Source organism: Syzygium oleosum, unplaced genomic scaffold (genome assembly GCF_021117445.2).
Source record: "Syzygium oleosum isolate NSW1041296 unplaced genomic scaffold, Sole_v2.1 Sole_v2.08, whole genome shotgun sequence".
In the NCBI taxonomy this organism is placed as follows: Eukaryota; Viridiplantae; Streptophyta; class Magnoliopsida; order Myrtales; family Myrtaceae; genus Syzygium; species Syzygium oleosum.
The window spans coordinates 9453817-9473204 of record NW_026607492.1 but is presented as its reverse complement, the minus strand read 5'-3'; the positions used below and the strand labels follow the sequence as shown (position 1 = coordinate 9473204).

Sequence of the window (19388 nt, the reverse complement as noted above, 5' to 3'; positions counted from 1 at the left end):
CTTGCTTGATTTAAATCTACGTCATATGCATATGGAATTTTCACTAAACTTGCCTAGTCACATAATTATTCACATGTGAAAATGTGATGGAAATGAGGTTGCTGAAAAAAAAATGGAGAAAAGTATTATGTTTGCTCCGCTGTTCTGCTCTATTTGAGTAACCAGGGGTCTTAATGCGCCCCATGTTGACACTCAGGCCAAAAAAAAGTTAGCAGAATATGAGCAGTGCTAGTAGCCACTTAGGGTTGTGATGGGCTGAGTAACCGGGGATAACCACCACAACTGGTCTACTTTCGCGTCAAAAGGTCTATGACACCCTAAGCAAGCCTAAAAGTGTTGCAATAATTTAAAAGCACCTCAATTTCTTGTTTATTGCTTGAATTTGTGAGAAATTTGTGACTTGGCAGGTTGAGGGATGATTCTTTATGCATTAACTTATATGAAGCTCATTTGTGTGAATATTCTAAAAATGTTCGAGCCTTATGTTTTATGATGATAAGAATTATTAAAATAAGTTATTTATTGCTTGAGAAATTGAGACTTGTTGGTTATGTTGAGTTTATTATTTTTTTTTAGTATGTTGAATCATGGATTAATGAGGGATTTGTGCGAGTGATGGCTAGACGTTGTTAGTTGACAGATTTGGGTTATGCTTGAGGACAAGCATTGGATAAGTGTGGGGGAGTTTGATGATGTGTATATTTGACTTATATTTTGATTATATTTGGTAGTATTTTGGGCAAATATTCAAATAAATAGAGTGGAATTTATTTGTTTTTATGCATTGTGATTAGGTGACGGTGAATGATGCAATCGCGAAGATTTTGGACGCTTTTGATGTGTTTTTGAGCTGTTGGTTGGGATTCTGCATATAAAAGATCCATTTTCGAGAGATCCATACTCACGGCTTAAGATCGCGCGGATGTAAAGCTAGCGCAGAATTTGGGGACGTGATTTGGCCATTAATTTCCATATTTTCCAGATCTGATTGAGGAGGATTTTTGTAGTTAAATAGAACTCTTAATTAGGGACATTAGGGAGAAGTTTTTGCCTTTTTTTTTTTTCTCTTTCCATGTTGGATAGAATTTCTTTTTCTAGACTTTTTTTTTTATTTAAGAGGTTGAACGCAAGAGGGAAAGGAGACTTGACTCCAGAAAATTCAGAAACATATTATTTTCTCTTTTGCGCATTTTTTAGCCATGTGTGGCTAACTCCTTTTTAATCTAGCAAAGGATTATCAAAGTTCAAGTTCATTCAAGTTGTGAGATCTGAACTTAATCCTCCTTCTTAATTTCTGCAGTATTTATATATTCTCTGTTTTATTATTTACCATTGCTTTGTTGGTTGTTACAATAAGAGCTCGTTGTGCAATTGACAGAGTGATAGTTTGCCAATTGAAATATCCAAACCCGTAATTGTTTAGGTGTTTTAATAATAATAGAAAATAATATGACTTGATTAAAACCAGATTTTCAAGTTGTATTATAAGAATATATGATCTAGCTTGAATAAGTTACGTGTGTGATTTATTGGCTAGGGTTGGGTTTTTCTCGTTTTTCATGCTATTAGCGAATTGAATCCTTGGCGCGTGTCGGGGTTATTCGTTAATAAGGGATTAATCACAGGCTCGTGTCCGGTTAATCTAATATTAAGGAAAGATTAGGTTGTTAGAAGCGTTTCAACAACCATAACCAGTCTATTGCGGTGTTTGAGATTATTCTTTTGACTCAATGATCAACTTCCGAACTTGAATGAGATTACCTTTGCTAGATGTTGCATAATCTGATTTTCTTTAATTTCTGTTTGCTTATTTTATTTAAGTCTATTCTGCATAAACCCCCCTTTTTAGTTTCGCTTTTATTGTTTACTTGGTTTTCAAAGAATTAACAATTTGTCAGTCTCTGTGGATGCTCACCCTAAGTACAATTTATTTGTGATTTAGAGAGTAGGAATTATTTTTGGTGAATTCGACCACCACCAGCCGGACACTCGATCAGGGGACCTCAACTCCCTATTCCCTCTCTAGATTTTCTTTGTTTTCGCCTTGTTTCTCTCTCCTCTCTCTCTCTCTGGCATTTCAGCGAATAGCCTCCGTCTGCAATGTTCAGTTTTTCAATTTTTTGTAGCTCGATTTCCCTCCCAAATTTAGTTAGAACCAACTTAGAATTGGTTAGAATTGGTTAGCCTCCATCCATGTCAGTGATTCATGCCATATCTTTCTTAATTGGTACCAATGCAATAGATTTATGACATATTTGGTACTTTCCCCATCAAATGCTACCCCTAATTTTGAAATCCATAACTTGCATTGTGATTGCATTGTCGAAATCCTACTTATCTTAGAAAGGGGAAACTACAAAAAAGTATTTTGAATAAATACTTACATATAACAAATTATTATCATTTACGAAAATCTTAATATATTTTAAGAAAAATCTAACAAAGTGGGACCCATCTACCACACATGGCGATCAATGATTGGCTGGTCCCATGGTAACATAAAGGGGTCGGCCTACCCAATATTTTCTCAAAGGAGTTGTCGTCACGCGTCCAGCATCTTTCTTTTCTTCTTGCATAAAAAGCCTGTTTGGTAGATAACTAATGGAATATTTCGTCACTTTTACGTGAATTTATTTTTTTCATTTCGAAAAAATATTTTCATATCTGGTGGCCGTACAAGATGTAAAATGATAGAACTATATATTTTGAAAAAATAGAATATCTGATGATTATTATCAAGTGTCGGCACAATTAATACTCATGGATTCGAAAATGCTTCACGAAAGCTATGAACAGGTTTCTTAGGTATGTAGGTATTAGGAGTAGCATTTTTAAATATGGTAGGTTGATTTTTATAATTTAGGCTGCGTTTGTTTTGCGGAAAACTCAATGATAAAGGAAAATGATTTTCCGGAAAGCATCTTTTAGGAATACGATTAGTTTTCCTTTGTTTGGTGATATATGATCGAAATCGTCTTCTCATGTTTGGATTCCATTGGAAAATGATTTCAATCTCATGACTAAGGCCAAAAAAAAATAGAAATTTTAAATTTTAAATTTTTTTTAAAATCAAAATTTTAATTTTCTTTTCCTTTCTTTTCTTTTTTCTTTTCTTTCCTTTTCTTTCTCCTCCTTCCTCCGCTGTGATCGGCCGTCGACGGTCATAGGTGAGCTCGAGCTAGCGGCGTTGGCCAAGCCATGAGCTTGTCGGCCTCAACCGAGCTTGGGCTCGCCTGGATCTGGCGAGCCACGACCTTCCCAAGATCAGCTGAGCCAAAGCTCACCTGGATTTGGTGAGCCGTGAGCTCGCCGGCCTCGGCCGAGCTCGAGCTTGCCTGGATTAGTTGATCCTCGAGCTCGCCGGCCTAGATGGAGCTCGAGCTAGCAAGCCGCAAGCTTGCCGGCATGCGTCTTGGCCAGTCATCGGGCTACTAACCATCGTCGAGCACACGGCCGGCGGAGGAAGGAAGAGGAAGGAAAAGAAAGAAAAGAGAAAAGAAGAAAAGACCGAAGAAAGAAGAAAAAAGAAAAGGAAATGAAAAAGAAACGAAAGAAAAAAAAAAGAAAAGATTAAAAATGATAAAAAAAAATTCGATTTTTTAAAAATAAAAAATATTAAAATTTTAATTTTTTAATAAAAATATTTTATAAGAATAATTTCATTAATCAAGAAAAAAAAGAAAGAAAAGAAAAGAAAATATATTAACAAATTCAAGATGAACAATTTCGAAAAGTATTTTCACTGATTCTTTTCACCTTCTTAGATTAGGGAATTCACTTTCTTAATTTTATACATGAATATTTTCCTTGATTGAAAAGTGTTTTCGGTTGACTTATCATTTTCGGCGAACAAAACGGGTGAAAGTCCGAAAAACAAATTCCCAGAAAACACTTTTCTTCAAACAAACACACCCTTAAATTAAATTAATTTCAATTACCATCAAAGAAAGCACCAATGGTCTAGTGGTAGAATAGTACCCTGCCACGGTACAGACTCGGGTTCGATTCCCGGCCGGTATAATCCCCAAAGAGCCGTGACGACCTGCGATCGTGATCGTTGATTCAATCACGCTCACTAATCCACAAAGGATCAAACATTCTCGCAAACCCTGAGCTCTTGTGACATTATGAAATTCGACCCATTTTCGGGACTTATGAAACGATTATCTCATCGATGCACTTTAGTTAAATCTCACTCGGAATTGATCACTCTTGAGAAGACTAACCGCTAGGAAATGGCTAGCTAGGAATCAAGTACGTGGACTTAAAAACTTGGCCGTGAATCGACACTTCGACCATAAGGATTGACGAGGAGATATTTTGAGCCATTATAGACCGATCCAAGGATGGTTATGGAACGATTCGCAAATGTTGTATAATTGGATCGCGGGTAATTCCACTTGACCATTGTATGAATTTCGAACAATCCTAAACCTAATCCGAACGATCGCGTCAATTGGAACTAGTGGTTGACCCTCACAATTACATGACAACCGAGGTCGCCATGACTCGAGTAAACTTAGATGTGGCCCGATATCGAATCGGCCACGAGTCGATACGCGTAACTCCTAAAAGCCACCCGCTAGTTTGAAACACACTAAAGTTGCATTTAATCGAATTTGACCATTACTTGGAATCCGGACTTGGGAATCGAATTTCTCGAAAGCCACGACTAATTCATTGGATGACGTCACATTTGGCGTGGCCAACCTTAGGGCCACTCGGATTTGTCGAAAAAGTGAAATTTGGATCGGGAATGGAAAATGACCATTTTGCCCCTAGGATTATTTGAGTTCATTTGAAAAATGGAAGGGCATTTTGATAAAGTTGTTGTCCCCATGCTGGCCGAAAATATTGGACCACAATGCCCCTTTCTCCTCTTGTTCATTTCCTTTTTTGCCCCTAGGAGTTAGTGGAGTTGACCAATCTTGACCATTGGATTTGGATAATGAAATGGGAAGTTTAATCTTAGCCCTTGGATTGGTACAGTGAGGATAGTTTATAGAGTTTTGAAGTGGGGTGGTTGACCCACCACACTCATCCCATTTTCATAAACTCTTTTCTCTCTCTCTCTCACTCTCTCTCTCTCTCTCTCTCTCTCTCTCTCTTCCCTTTTTCGCCCGCTGACTTCCCGCTGATCCCCACTAACTCCACCAACTCCTCCCCTTCTTCTTTTTCTTCTTTTCTTCTTTTCCTTCTTGGCTTCTGCCCCTCGCTACTTCGCTGCTGCTGCTGCTTCCGTTTCTGCTTTCTGCTTCTGCTTCTGCTTCTACTTCGCTACTGCTACTTCTTCTTCACTTCTGATTCTTGTTCTGCTTCTCATTTCCAGCCAGCGACCAGCCTTTTCCTCACCGGACCAGCCACCGCCAAGGGCCGCTCCACCCTACCGTCACACCACTAACACCCCAACTCTTCCCCTGGTCGTGCAGCACCGCCTCTGCTGCCCTGGAACAGCCCGTCGCCGGCTGTTTTCCAGCCAAGGCGGGTTGCGCCTCTCGCCGGTTTAGCCGCCATCCGCTTTCGCCGCTACCACCCTCCCTTGCCACCACCATCAGCTCAGCATCACCACCACTAGCCTCGGTACTACCATTTCTCTCCCGCTGGTGCCGCCCAAGCTGCCGACCGCCGCTGCTGTTGTTCTGCTGACCTTATTGCTGCCCCTTTCCCTGGGACATTCTTGTCTAGACTTGAGGTAAGTGGCTCCCTAAACCTTCTCTAGGATATTGGGTACTAATAGACTTGTTTAGAGGCTGTTAGAGGTGGATTTATGGCTGACTTAGTTGCTGGGGGGGATAGAACGAGCTGAGTCGGTTTACGGCCTAATTTGTGGTGTTTTGGAGATTGATTTAGGGGCTGTTCAGGGCTGGTTTAGCTGCTGGTTTGGTGGACTAATGTTGATTAGTAAATAAAATGAAATGTGGACTAAAATGTGTTGGAATGGCGAGTAATGTTGTGGCTGGTTGTTGCCTGTCTAGTGGACTGATTTAATGCTCGATTTGTGTGTTAGATGTGACGAATTGGTGGCTGGTTGTTGTTGCCCATAGGTGACTGATTGTGAATGTGTATTTATGGCTTTAATTGGTGGAACCGTGGCTGATTTGGTGGGCGTGTAAACTGATTTGTATTGCTGGTGATTGAGCACATTCGAGTGATGTTTGAGCGCGTGAATGACATAGAATTGAATGAGTCATGTGGCGTGTGTGATCACCTAAGTGCCCTGATGCGTCTTTACGCGGGGAAATGATAATAAATTATGTGACGGAGTATACGTTTGATCACTTAAGCCCTGATGCGTCTTTTCGCGGGGATTGAACCTGTCCTAAGGCGTGTTACGTGGGACGATGCCCGGTTAAGCCGGAAGACTGCCAGCCTGATGCGTTTTACGCGGGTTGTGAATAATCTGAACGGAAAAGCGGGTGCGTGTTGTGCATTGGTGTATGCAGTGTATCGAGACTGAGATGTGATCATGTTCGGTTATTGCTAGTACACGTGCATGTGTAAGTCATATCCGGGATTGTACGTGTCCGTGAGTTATTGCTGCATTATTGCGATTTGACTAACATGCAAGGCTTGTGCATATTTCGAGATGAGGTAGGGATGTCTGTTATTGTCATGGCATGTTGATAGTTTGAATCTCGTGCTTAAACTTGTCCGGAAGTACGTGTTGGCCTATGCGGGGCTTAGGTTGTTCACTTATTGAGACTCGTTCTCATAATTAATCGTGAACCATTTCAAACCCCTGACCATGACTTTGCCACCTCGACGTTTTGGGGTCCCCATGCATACGGATCATGTGGAGACCGAGTATCCAGTGGGCGTAGTTATGGCATACATTAGGCATTTTACTACAGTATGGGTAGATGAGGGCTTAGAGTTCTGGAGGCCCCACCATTTCCTAGCTTGGTATTACCGGATGGGGGCGGAGATCATTGGCCCAATCCGTGGCTTTGAAGGTCCCCACCACGGCGGTGCGGACGCTATGGATTGGGATCCCTCGGAGACTTTTGCCCCGGATGGCAAAGTCATCGACCTTGAAGACCCTCCTGAAGACTCTATCTCTAAGCCAAAACCCATGGAACCTAATCCCGAGTCAGAGCCTGAGGAGTCCGAGTTGGAGGAAGAGCTCGAGCCAGAGGAGCCTATGGAGGATGATGACATGGCTGAACCTGAGACGCCACCAGGGTATCGTGAGGACAAGTGATCGGTGTAGTGGCCCGTCTTTTGAGGAACCCTCTTTTGGTATGGGGAAGTTAGGCTACCCAACCACCGGCCATTTTTTATGAACGTGGTTTAATGTTAATGGCCTAGTGTATGGTTGTGTAAATAAATGTTGTAAGTATGCCAAGTGTATGACCATGTTTGTTGTTATGTGTTCAAGCGAGTTCCCTACTATCCCGTGTAATTGAATTGTTGTATAGGGTGTTTGATTTTGTTTCTGCTTGTGCATGATCGTTAGTGTTTCTCTGGGTCGGCAATGAGTCCTGAGACATCGCACTATTATCGACCTAAGCGGGATGTTGCGCGCACACTGGGTTCGGGACATGACGGCTCTTACTTTCCCTTTTTGTGTTTTTACTTTTATAAAAAAATTCCTCTTCCATCTTCCATTTTTCCTTTTACTATTAAAGAGAGTAGCGGTAGAAATAGTAATTTTTTTCCAAAAAGTTTCTTATTGAATGACATGGCGAACGCAATTAAGGGTACTTGAATGAGTTAAGTAAAAATTTGAGGCGGCCCACAACTTTGAAAGTACAACAGGCACGGAAAAGACTATTCCGTTGGGTGTCCTCTCTTCGCAGGGCAAACAACAATCACCTGATGACGCAGTTGACATGCTTGCCCACATCATCCTCTATTTCTTCTTCATCCACTCATTCATCTTTGTATATGTCGCAATCGTGCTCAACAACATTGGCCATCTTCCACCATGGGCAGTCGCCTGAACAATGGCCCAGTTCATTACACTTGTAGCATTTGATTGGTTGTGGCTTGGTATATGGGTTCTAGATAGTCTGATTAGTATTACGGTTGTTTGCAGCGACTGGTTCCTTGAGTTTCCCAGCAATACTCCCTGAAGTTCGGTTCATATTGCCAGTTTACTGGTTGGATGATTTTGAAACATCTAGTTTTGTCCCCTTTCCAAATAATCCACTAGCAGAATCACTGTTAGCCCGATTAGTGGGGCTAGTTCTCTCCAGTTGCATCTTAACCTTTTAGGCGATTTCTTGGTCATCCTTAAGAGAGAACAAACGGTGTAGTGAAACACAGTCTTGAATGTTGAGTCACAAGTCATTGATGTACTTGGCAATCTGTTGTGCCTCTAACTCAATCAGGTTGTTGCGAGCAGAGTGTCGGAGAAATTCCTCCGTGTAGGCAATCTGCTTACAATTTTGGAATTCCTAAAATAGTAATTGTTCATAATTGGTTGGGAGGAACCAAACCTTCAATATTTGCTTCATCCTATTACACTTTCGGATGGGAGCTTTTCCTTGTTAGCGTTGGGTCAGTTGTGTCTGCTTCGACAAAGCTTAGGCGCCGCCATTCATCTTGTATGCCACCAATTATACTTGGTGGTCCTCTTCGATCTCCATGGCATCAAAGAATTTCTCAACTTTCCAGAGTCGGTCTAGAAAGTCTTCGATATTCAAGTTGCCATTGAAGGTTGGGGTCTCATCAGTATCTCCCGTTCTGATGGCCTCCACAAACAAGCCGTCTAGGAACTCTTCTTCTTCTTCGAAGTCCTTGACATAGGCTCGTCACCTCTGTAGGGGATTTTCCCCATGTTCAGTAGCTACTTCTGGAACTTGAGCGGCTTAAGCATGTTCAGCCAGAAAATTACCCGGTATGGGGTTGGTGGACGAACGATGGATGACAAGTAAGTCTTGAAACCTCCGTTCGGTTTGTTCCGCAATGTGGTTGAACTCAGCCTGTTTAATAGGCTCATTTTCACGGCCCTTAGCGACAAGGATATTGACATTGACGTTATTAGTCATCATTACAAAAGAGACCTGCTCTGATACTAAATGACGCAGAGGAAGATATATTTGGAAAAGACCAAAAGGATAATGTTTATTCTAAATAATGAAGTATTGTTTACAATATCTTATGAACCTATTTATAGGGAGGTCACCTTTTAAGAAACACAATTAAATAATTAAAATCAAATAACATAATTAAGGAAAAATATTGATAAAGGGGAAATTTTTCAAAATGAGTCCCGAAAATTTACAAAACACGTCCAAAATCTTTGAAGGCTCAAAAATCAAGGTTTTGATTTGATATGTAGTACGTGTCATAACTCCTCCCAGATCAAAAGTTATGATTGTTCGAAGTTGCCCATCATTTAAAGTGTAGGTGGAACCGCCAACTTTTATGACCCTAGAAGGTTTCTATATAAGCATTTGCCAGCTGTTTAACATCAATTTCAAGACCCAAAAACACTTGGGGAGAAATACTCAATTGTGTTTTTGCATTTCTTAGTGGAATGTCATTATATGCCCTCTGCATTATAAAAATAGGTTAATACCACGAAAAACCCCAAACTGGTACACCTGTGATAAATTTACCCGAAACTAATTTTTTGATAACCAAAAATCCCAAATTGGTACACCTGTGATAAATTTACGCTAAACTAATTTTTTGACTACAAAAAATCCCAAAATGGTACTATCGCGCCGCGTTTTTTTTTTTTTGAATTTTTGGGATTTGCGCATTAAGGAGGTATTTCCGTGCAAGGGTCTCTCCCAGACCATACCTCACGTGACAGCAGATGGTAATTTTCTATTTGATCTAAATTTTTGATTTTGGAGTCGCCACTAGTCATTGTTGGTAGGTTGACTAGAAATCTAATCGGAGTACGGGAGAAAACCACGATTCTACGAACCAGAGATTCTGAGTACGGGGACTTGGTTACATTAATGATCCCAAATTGAGATCTCTAACGCCCTTTCGGTACCTAAGCACGATACGATGTCTAACGTGTCACACAAGTTTCCGAGGCTTACCCACTAATCCTATCCATTCTAATTACGGGAAAATCAATCAAGAATTAAATGCGCAATCAATATCAATCAAATCAATCAATCCTAAATTGTCTCTAAAAATCAAAATGCACCCAAAAACATCCAAATCCTAATGAAGCCCTAAAGGCTTGTTCATTTCATGATTTTTCTTTTTAGGGTTTTAGGGTTTTAGGATTTTTTAGGGGTTATAACCCCTGAATCTGAGGTTTTCTAAAAATGCCACTTGGGCACTTCCAAAAATTCAAATTTCACTTTCCAAGGTTGGCCACAGTGTTTTTGAACCATTATGTGAATTTTTGAAATTTTTGATTTTTTTTTTCGGAAATTGAATTTCTGAGAATTTCATTAACCGAGAATTGATTTTTATGAATTTCTGAAAAAATTTATGAATTTTCCAATTTTCCAATTTTTTTTTTAGATTTTCTGAATTTTTTACATTTTTTTATTTTTTTATTTGTATTTTTGGAATTTTCTGGATTTTTATGAATTTTCTAAAAAATTTTGAATTTTTATGAAATTTTCTAATTTTTTGAAATTTTTATGAATTTTATGAAATTTTCTAATTTTTTTAGATTTTTCTGATTTTTTTTATTGAAATTTTGAATTTTTTAGATTTTTTAAATTTTTTATTATTTTCCCGCCAAGAAACGAACCGAACCGGCCCGGTTCAACCAGTTCAATCAAGTCGAACTGGCTTGACTGGCGCCTTGCCGGCACTCTGGCGGGAACGGTGCCAAAAACGGTGCCGTTTCCCTCTTTCTCTTTGGGACATTTTTACAAACACATGGTGTGCATGATACTCATTCTCAAGTTCTCAAGGCTGTAACTTTGAATCATTTTCCGACGACCTTCCAATGGTTTTCCTGCCACTTCCTTGGCTCCTAGATCAACTATCACACTTCTTCTAACCACCTAGCTTCACCAAATTGCAGCCAGACAAATGTCGGCCGGCGCAAACCGAACCTAAAAATCTAACATTGAAACTATTCTAACAAGCATTTCAAGCATTTAGTTTATCTAACTAGACGTCCTAGCCGTTTCTATCAATCAAACAACGATCATAACAATCAAAGAAGATCAGAAATGCTAACTTGAATGGCCATTGGCCATGGAAAAGGGCTCCGGTGAGGTTGGATATTCCGGCGAAGGAGGGGTTTACAAAGGCTGACCCACGGTTTAGCGATCCAAGATGCAACAAACAATGAAACATATGATCAGAAACATGTTTTAAGCATCAGTAATCTCAAAATCATAAAGAAAATCACATAATCAAACATGATGGAACTCGAGTGCCTATTATGGATTTTTGTCAAACATGTTATAGATGATTGTGAACAAATTTTACCTTCTTCGCCGGAGCTTTTCTGAAATTCTGAACCAATTGGCGACTTCAGGGTGATTCCTTGATGTCTGTTCTTGATGATGATGACCTCTGCTTCGCTGGGAAGGTCCTGGATTGACCAACCGGAGCTCGGTTTCAGAGCTTCACGGTCAACTCGCCTTGGCACCTCCGGTGAGGAGGTTCACTACAAGGATCGATTTGCCAGCGATTTTCCTGTCGGAATAGCGCCAATCGCTCGGTCTTAGGAACCTCTACCCACTCTTTCTCTAAATCCCTCTCTTTCTCTCTCTAACTCTCTCTCTATTTCTCTCAGTCATTTCGTCGAACGCTTCCTCTACCTAATGTTCAGTTTTCCTTCGTTTTTGTTGATCAATTTTCCTGCCCAAATTCAGTTAGAACCGACTTAGAATCAGTTAGGATGATTCTCTGGCGCCAGCTGGAGATTCTCCAGCTAGCCAACTTGATTTTCACGTGCTAAATCGATCAGGGAAGGTTCACGAAGTCGCGGGTTTAATTTGATTTTTTTCTGGGTTTGGCACGTTCTGGGCGAACCAGGTGAAGAAGGTGACTGACCCGGGTCGGGTCGAGTTGACCCAACTGACCCGGCAGACCCGGGTTGGTCTAAATTTACAAATTCGACCCGATTTTAACCCAATTTATCAAATTTAACCCCAAAATTGAATTCCTCATCACATTTTGAACCCAAATATGTGATTTTCCCCAATTTTTATCAAAATCATGTCCTAGATTTTTAACTTTTTGTACTCGGGTTATTGGGTCTTTGTTCAATTCAATACCTTAATGACCTGAGTAGGCAAAATCGGTGCCAAAATTGAATTACCCACATCTGATTAACCCTAGAAATGATGGTATCATGATTCGACAATTTCGAATTGGGCACGATTCCCAATTTGGGCTCAAAATTCCAAATTTTCAATTGAATTTTGGGGATTTTTATTGTTATGACAAATTGTACAATTAGGCTGACCATTATGTAATTTAAGGTCCCAGAATCATTTGTTGTGAAGACACCATGACTTAAAAATGACTAGAAAAGATTTAATTGCATTTTTGGTTCAATTCGGGTTTGATTTTGCCCAATTTTGGGAAAAACACATGCCCGATTAAGATTTTCTAAAATTGATGATGCATTAATGAAATTGGATTTAAAAGAAGACTAATGAATATTTTTATGGAATTTTCTGATTCCATTTGCTATTTTTCTTGATTGTCTCACTCATTTTGATTAAAAGAAATTATAGGAAAATTCAGGAAAATGCTAAAAAAAATCATTTTTGGTTTAGAAATAGGTTTCTAGGCTTGACCAAGATTCCTAATCCTAATTTTGAGATTTTTGAAAATATGAAAAAAATGAGCCAAAAATCATGTGTCAACAGGTACATTTATGACAAATTTACCCTCCATTAAATTGGATTAATACCATGAAAAATCACAAATTGATACACATGTGACAAAGGAAGGATAAAACCCTAAACCGGAATACCCTTCAACTACCACATGTCATCTAACGCAAAAATTGGACGGTAAAATTCGATGGAAACTAGTGGAGGGTAAAATTGTCACAGGTGTACCGGTTTAGAGTTTTTGGCAGTCAAAAAATTAGTTTGAGGTAAATTTATGACAAAGTGTACCAGTTTGGGGATTTTCGTGATATTAACCCTCTAAAAATAATATTTTGTACCTTGCCCTATAGTCTGAGTCGACCTCTAATGCACAGATCGAAAACGAGAGAACTCCGTGGCTATTGATCAGGTTCACTTCCTAGCCCCTTGCAAATATTGGAGAGGGTGAAGATCGGCACTCTAATAATGTAATGAAAAAATGACGAAAAACTAACCCAACATAGTTATTGCAGAAAATGTCACCCATTGCCTCTCATGCTGATTAAAAAAAAAATCAATTTGCCCTAGAAGATTTATGAATAACAATTCAACCTGTAGCAAAGATTTTAGAGAAAATTACAAAAACCTGAGCAAAACGTATCAAAAACTATTCTCACTTGTAAAAATCTTCAATTTGCATCTCCTCCAAATTCAAATGACACATTTGACTCCAAACTACGCCCATCTCTTTCCCCTTGCTCTCTTTTCTCCACTCGGGATAAGGACACCACAAGTGCCATGACTTTCTTATGATCGCTCACTTGAGTGACATAACTTTTTTTTCAATCACTTAAGTGCCATGATTTCTTAAAAAAAATAAACTCAAGTGCCATAACTTTTAAAAAAACGTTCACCAAGTGTCGGAAATCCAAACTAGTACGGCACTTGTGGTAAGTGAACATTTTTAAATAGTTACGACACTCAATTGATTGATTGAAAAGTTAAAGGATTAATACCACCAAAAACTCTAAACTGGTACAGTTGTAACAATTTTACCCCAAACTATTTTTTTTACCACAAAAAACCCCAGACTGGTACACTTGTGACAAATTTACCCCGAACTAATTTTTTGACCACCAAAAACCCTGAACTGGTATACTTGTGACAATTTTACCCCAACTAATATTTTAATATTATTTTTTATTTTTTCAAATTTTTTTATTAATTTTTTTTCTTTTCTTTTCTTTTCTTTTTTTTCCTTAATATTCTTCATCTTCAACCTCTGGCCGGTCGTCGAACCGGCGACCAGCCAGAGATGGAAACCGGCGAGGTCGGCCCCGCCGGCCGCTGGCGAGGCTCGACCTCGCCGGCGTTGGGCGAAGCCAACCTCACCAATGGCCGGCGAGTTCGAGCCTCGCTAGATCTGCCGAGGGCTCGACCCCGCCGTCCGTTGGCGAGGTCGGCCTCGCCCAGCGCCGGTGAGGTCGAGCCTCGCCAGTGGCTAGTGGGGCCGAGCCCTCGCCAGCTCTGGCGAGGCTCGAACTCACCGGCCGCTGGCAAGGTTGACCTCGTCATGCAACGGCGAGGTCGGCCTCGCCCAACACCGACGAGGTCGAGGCTCACCGACTTCCGCCTCTGGCCGGTCGCCGGTCCAGCGACCGGCCAGAAATTGAAGATAAAGAAGATTAAGGAAAAAAAGAAAAGAAAAGAAAAAATAAAAAAAAATTCGAAAAAATAAAAAATAATATTAAAAGATTAGTTGGGGTAAAATTATCACAAGTATACCAGTTCGGGGTTTTTGGTGGTCAAAAAAATAGTTTTGAGTAAATTTATCACAAGTGTACCAGTTTGGGGTTTTTTGTGATCAAAAAAATAGTTTGGAATAAAATTGTCACAACTGTACCAGTTTAGGGTTTTTCGTGGTATTAACCCAAAGTTATATGGCAATTAAGTGATTAGCAAAATAGTTATAGTATTCAAATGAGCATTTTACACGACTTACCAACGGAAAAAAAAAATTATAGCACTCAAGTGAATGTGCCATACAAAAATCATAGCACTTGTGGTGTCATTTTCCCTCATCCACTCTCATGCTTGTGCGCACTGCACAACAAAGTATCTCTCTCCACCCCTTGTTGCTATTGCCACCGTCGCCCCACATCACCTCCAATGCCTCTTGCAGCCAAGCCCCTCGCCTCGACTCACCATTTCTCCTCTCTCTCTCTCTCTCTCTCTCTCTCTCTCTCTCTCTCTCTCTCTCTCTCTCTCTCTCTCTCTCTCGGAGCTCATAGCTCGCAGCCATGGGAGCTCGAGCAAGCCGCAAGCTCAACATCAACCTGGATGGGCTCGATCCCAAGGCTTGCGCAAGCTTGGCGAGCTCTGTGACAAAGCACGCAAGTCCCCAATGGGAGACTAGGCCTTCATCTGGACCAAATCGGGTAGCCCCACCTCGAGAACGTTGATGACAGGAGGCTAGGTCGAAGGGCGGTGGCCGGCCGTGATGGGGTAGGAGAGAGATGGTGGAGGAGGGAGAAGTGTATGATAGAGTTTTTGGGTCTTTTTCAAGGAACGATGACTTTAATTTATAAAGAATGATAGCAAAAAATCTCATGAGATTTGCATCCACATATCAAATTTCATCCCCACTTTCACATCAACTTGCGTCCTCAAAACCCCACTTTCACAATAACTTGTGGGGCAGACGACACCACAGATCTCGTCCAGATTGAGGTTAGGCAACCCAATATGGACCTAGTCTCCTATGGCGCCTGCGCCTTTGTGAAAGAGCTCGCATGGCCACCGCAAGCCATGCAATGAAGCTCTGTGATGGAGATCGCCAGGCTCGTGCGAGCTCTATGGGGCCAAACTCCAGGCTCACCGGAGCCCATCTCAGTCAAGCTCGACTCAACCTCCCATGCTCACAAGCCGCAAGCTCCATGAGAGAGAGGAAAGAGGGTGGCTCGTCAAGGCGAGGGGCACCAAAGGCGGTGGCAGCGGCAGAGAGAGAGAGAGAGAGAGAGAGAGAGAGAGAGAGCTACGTGTGACTAAGTGAGGAGAAGGGTGGAGAAAGGGAGAGGGAGGGGAAAGAGATGGATGTAGCATTTGGGGTAAATGTGTGCTTTCAGACCGAAGGAGATGCAAACATAAGATTTTCAGAAATGATGATGATTTGTTATATGTAAGTATTTATTCAAGATACTTTTTGTAATTTCCCCTTTCTAAAACAAGTAGGATATCAAGGATACAAATTGATGTCAAAGTGGCATAATCACGATGCAAGTTGCAGGTTTCAAAATTGGAGGCAGTGTTTGATGGGAAAAGTATCAAAAAAGTCCTAAATCTATTACATTTGTACCAATTCAGTCATAATTCTTTCAATTTGATCAATTTAGTTGTAAACATTTTGCATTTGTGTCAATTGAGTATTTGGCTAATTTTGGCCGAAAATTGCTGACATGGATGCCAGCCGTCCTACATGGCATGATTGGCACTGACTTGGACAAATTTTATAAATTTTAAATATTTTTTGTTAATTTATTATTATTTCTTTTCTTTTTTCTTTCTCTTTTCTTTTTTTTCATTATGGCCGGGGTCACCATTGCCCGAAATAAAATAAAAATAATTAAGAAAAAATATGCAAAAATTGTAAAATTTCTATGTCAGCGCTAGTCGTGCCAGATCATGTTAGCAATTTCTAGCTAAAATTAGTCAGATTGACTCAATTAACACAAATGCAAAATGTTTATAATTAAATTGGTCAAATTGAAAGGTTTAGACTGAATTGGTATTAATACAATAGGTTTAGAATTTTTTTGTATACTTTCTGGCATTTGATAGGTGAATTCAAATTTCATGAGATTCTTTGCAAAAATACCTTATTTTTGTCCCTGGAGCTGCTTTACCCCGCGGGGTCAAATTGACAAGACTATAGGAAACAACGACAGAAAGAGCAAAATATGAAAGTGGATGATGTTCTTCGCCGGGAGATCGTGGTGATCCTTTTCTTACACCGGGTGCTTTGCGAATGGATCCAAGACAGATTCTTGAAGAAAATAAGTGATAAACTTTGAAAAAGAGATAGAACTGCACCTACTGTACTTTTTAAACCGTCAATCATAATGGTGGACGTATTAAGTATTTCTTACACCAGCAGCAAACCTAACAAAAATCCATGAGTTAATACCATGAAAAACTCTAAACTGATACACCTGTGACAAATTTGCCCCAAACTAAGGGCGCGCATGGTAACATTTCTATTTCAGAAATCAATTTCTGGCCAAAAATAGATTTTTGTATTTCTATTCCATGGACGAGTTTCTGAGCAAAAATGTGTGTTTGATAATGACACAAAATTTATGTTTCCGAAATAGAAATTCGTTTAATAATAACACAAAATTTCTCCCTTCTGAGCAGCCGGCAGAGGATGGCGGGTGGCGGCAGGGGGCGGAGGACGATGGCCGACGGTGGGAGGCAGCCGACCGGCAGGAGGCAATCAGCGCCGGGCGGTGGATAGCAGCGACGGTTGCCGGGGGCGGAGGGCGGCCGGAGGCAGCGGGCATCGGGCGGTGGAGCACGGTGGTTGGCAGTGGAGGACGGCGGTAGGTGGTGGGCGGCCAGCGGTGGGAGGCGGTCGGAGGCGGAGGGCGGCCGGTGGAGCACGACGGCCAGTTGCGGAGGACGGCGACCAGTGTCGGCCGGCGGAGGATAGTGGTCGGCAACAAGAGGCGGCCGACGGGCGGGAGGTGGCCAGCGGCAAAGGACGGTGGTCAGCGGCAAGAGGCGGCCGGCAGGCGATGGCCGGTGGTCGGCCGGCGGTAGGGGGAGCCGGCCGATAGGTGGCGGCGAAGGACGACAGGAGGCGGCAGTGGGCAGGTTGCAGCCGACGTTAAGCAGTGGCGAACAACAGAGGATGACGGTGGGAGGAGGCGGTCGGCGAAGGATGTCGGCCGACGGCCGACGGCGGGAGGCGGCCGATGGCAGGAGGCGGCCGGGGGTGGCGGGAGGCGGTCGGTGGCAATAGCGAGTGGCAAGGGGGTGGTCGGCTAGTAGCGACAGCGAGCGGTAAGAAGAGTTTTTATTTCTCATTTCTGTTCTAGAAATAGAAAAGTAATTTTTTTTTTACTTCTGATTTATGTTCCAAACCTATTTCTGGAATAGAAATTTGTTCAGAAATAGAAAAGTAAAATTGCGTTACCAAACGAATTTCTGTTCCAAACCTGTTTCTGGAAACAGAAAAATAGAAAAATAGATAAACATAAATGATTTCATGCGCACCCTAATTTTTTGACCACCAAAAATCCCAAACTGGTACACCTGTGACAATTTTACCCTCCATTAGTTTCCGTTAAATTTTACTGTCAAATTACTAAGTTTAATTACACGTGATAGTTGACAGGTGTACCGGTTTGGGGTTTTACCCCTCTGTTTGTCACAAGTTTACCAATTTGTGATTTTTTGTGATATTAATCTAATTTAACGGACACTAACGGAGAGTAAATTTGTCACAAATGTACCAGTTTGAGGTTTTTAGTGGTCAAAAAATTAGTTCGAGATAAAATTATCACAGGTGTACCAATTTGGGGTTTTTGGTGATCAAAAAATTAGTTTGGGGTAAAATTATCACAAGTGTACCAGTTTGGGGTTTTTTGTAGTCAAAAAAATAGTTCGGGATAAATTTGTCACAGGCATACCAGTTTGGGGTTTTTTGTGATCAAAAAAAATAATTCGGGGTAAATTTGTCACAGATCAGTTTGGAGTTTTTCGTGGAATTAACCGAAAATCCATATATGATAAAAGAATAGTCGACCCCTTCTTCTTTCGCTGTGATTTGTATTATCGTTTGTTTTGAATGACCCATTTTGTTAACGAAAGCTCTCTATTGATTCTTGAACGATGAACGAGAAACCCAAATTCCATGAAGAACCAAATTCGGTATCCACAAAATCACAAAAAAAGGACATTATAAGTGTCATGATTTTCGTACGGTGCTTGCTTTAATGCCAAAACTTTCCACTGGATCACTTAAGTAACAAATTGAAGAAAAACTATCACTTAAGTGCCTCCGATGACACATTACGGCCACAAGTCTACATGACTTTTTTAATTAGATGTTTATTCCAACGTGGCTTTTTTTAAGGGTTAATACCATGAAAAACCCCAAACTGGTATATCTATAAAAAATTTACCCCAAACTAATTTTTTGACTACCAAAAACCTTAAACTAGTAGAATTGTGACAAATTTACCTCCGTTAAATTGAATTAATACAAAAAAAATCACAAACTAGTACACCTGTGAAAAATGGAAGGTAAAACCCCAAACTAGTACATTCGTCAACTGTCTCGTGTCATTTAACTTAGCAATTTAACGGTAAAAGATAACAGAAACTAATGAATGATAAATTTGTCACATGTGTACTAGTTTGGGGTTTTTCGTGGGATTATCCTTTTTTTAATTAATTGTATATAATTACGTGGCTTTTTTATTAAAAAGGAAAGCCAACTTGAAAATTCAAGCACCTCTCTTCTTTTTAACCAAAGGACGATGTTCGTCTCGCTACTCGCCACTCCAAAAATGTTGAATGAATGCGTGATTTAATATTTAATTATTCTAACAATCCCACTCGCGCTTAATTTAATTGGGACTTAAAAAGATTTGAAGTCAAGACTTCCAGCTCTGAAAC

At 40.6% G+C, this 19388-nt stretch overlaps 1 protein-coding gene across 1 annotated transcript; it reads right to left on the bottom strand.

Moving 5' to 3' along the window:
* Positions 1-8282: 8282 nt before the first annotated feature.
* LOC115685892 (extensin-like) lies at positions 8283-17792 on the bottom strand. The gene is made up of 2 exons (XM_030611025.1): positions 17097-17792; positions 8283-8378 (listed from the first exon to the last, which is right to left on the bottom strand). Exons 1-2 carry the CDS (start codon positions 17790-17792, stop codon positions 8283-8285), a joined length of 792 nt encoding a protein of 263 aa, XP_030466885.1.
* Positions 17793-19388: the final 1596 nt, after the last annotated feature.